The 1,417-nt window shown below is 48.8% G+C and overlaps 1 protein-coding gene across 1 annotated transcript in view; it reads right to left on the reverse strand.

The window, feature by feature from the left end:
* Positions 1 to 872, reverse strand: part of LOC118428448 (chromobox protein homolog 7-like) — a gene marked incomplete in the record, with an annotated part of 1,495 nt that extends 623 nt beyond the window's left edge. Inside the window, 3 exon segments of the mRNA XM_035838516.1 lie at positions 93 to 158; positions 273 to 316; positions 640 to 872. Coding sequence (XP_035694409.1) covers positions 93 to 158; positions 273 to 316; positions 640 to 711 — 182 coding nt within the window.
* Between the last annotated feature and the right edge of the window lie 545 nt (positions 873 to 1,417).

Consider the following 1,417-nt stretch of genomic DNA (forward strand, 5'->3'; position numbering starts at 1 on the left):
AAGCACGATCTGAAGGAAACACGGAACTAGTAGTGAACTCAGCGAAAGCATGCGCCATATTGTTTCAGACGACAGAAACGCGCGGCACTTACCTATTCTCGAATGCTAGCAGAAGCCGTGGGTCAAGGATATTGTCCACCGGTTCCCACGTACTATATCTGTAAGGTAAAATGGGGCAGTTAGTATAAAAAGAAACGATCCTCTTAAATATCACGAACAGATTGTCGAGAAAATTTGCAAAGTCGTGAGAAAATGCGGAAGAAGTTACTCACTTTTGCGACCATCCCTTCCATTTAACGAGGTACTCCGCCTTGCCCTGTGGGAATAGAGTAAACAGTGCTTGAACGGCAGCCGTTGCATAACGTACTGAAATTCACACCAACCGAAATTTCAAAGGAAACCTAACTTGTACATACATGACACTATTTGGACTTGTCATGGAATTATTTGCAACAAACTTACGAGTGATTGAAACGGCAGCACGAGCGTGTAGCTTCATATCACAGGCAGGCGTCTGGCGCGATATATAACAGAATGCACTCATAACATGCTATATAAATTATACACGATATGGGCAAGTTCATACTGCAAGCTGTTGCGTCGACTTTCTTACGTGACATGACAAAATTCAGCACTCACCCTTCGCCAACGCTTCTTCTGCAGGCACTCGGCGGCGAAAACCCGCTCGCCGAATGCGGAGAGTTCCATCATCTTCTCTGCCGGGTCCGCCAGCGTTCCGGTGTTGTGTACAGTACAGTCAAACGACTCTTGTTTCCAACGGCCAAAACAACACTGCGTCCGCCTGCCAGGGACTCCCGTCGCCAAATGGGCCAACGGCAGCCCATAATAGTCGGCTGACGTCACACGACCTGATTATCATGCGCTGTTGCCATGGGGGAGGTCGGTGGGTCACGTGGGGACAGGTCGTTAAGTGTCCGTAGGGAAGCGGAGACTCAGTGCGGGGGTGGCTGAGTGGGGTTGAATCTTCAGAGCTAGTGCCAGAATTTGCGTTTCACATGATCTTGCTTACGTAAAAGTACTGACATACGTTTGGAAGGGACGAATTGTCTCTTTTTTTAACCCCCGCACGTGGTGACTCGGGACCCCCCCCCCCTTAACTTAAAACGTTTCACGGCTCATAAATTATTTGCAGCTCCTCGCTTGGGTCCCAAATTTACGCAACCCCGAGAGACGGTTGTAAACAGCACTACCTAGTGATGTTATTTGTTACACACGTTGGCCAAGCGACGCGTTACGTGCCGTATACTGGTTACGTTTTCCGTAGAATCGCACGACTTAAGTAGTTATAAAAGCGAAGCAAAAGCCGTGTTTACGTGATGTTTACCGGGTGCACCATGGTAAGAGTTTCCCACAACCTGCGTGCGGCGTTTGAACACTTGGCTCGGGCACGCGATTT

Source organism: Branchiostoma floridae, chromosome 13, assembly GCF_000003815.2.
Source record: "Branchiostoma floridae strain S238N-H82 chromosome 13, Bfl_VNyyK, whole genome shotgun sequence".
NCBI lineage: Eukaryota > Metazoa > Chordata > Leptocardii > Amphioxiformes > Branchiostomatidae > Branchiostoma > Branchiostoma floridae.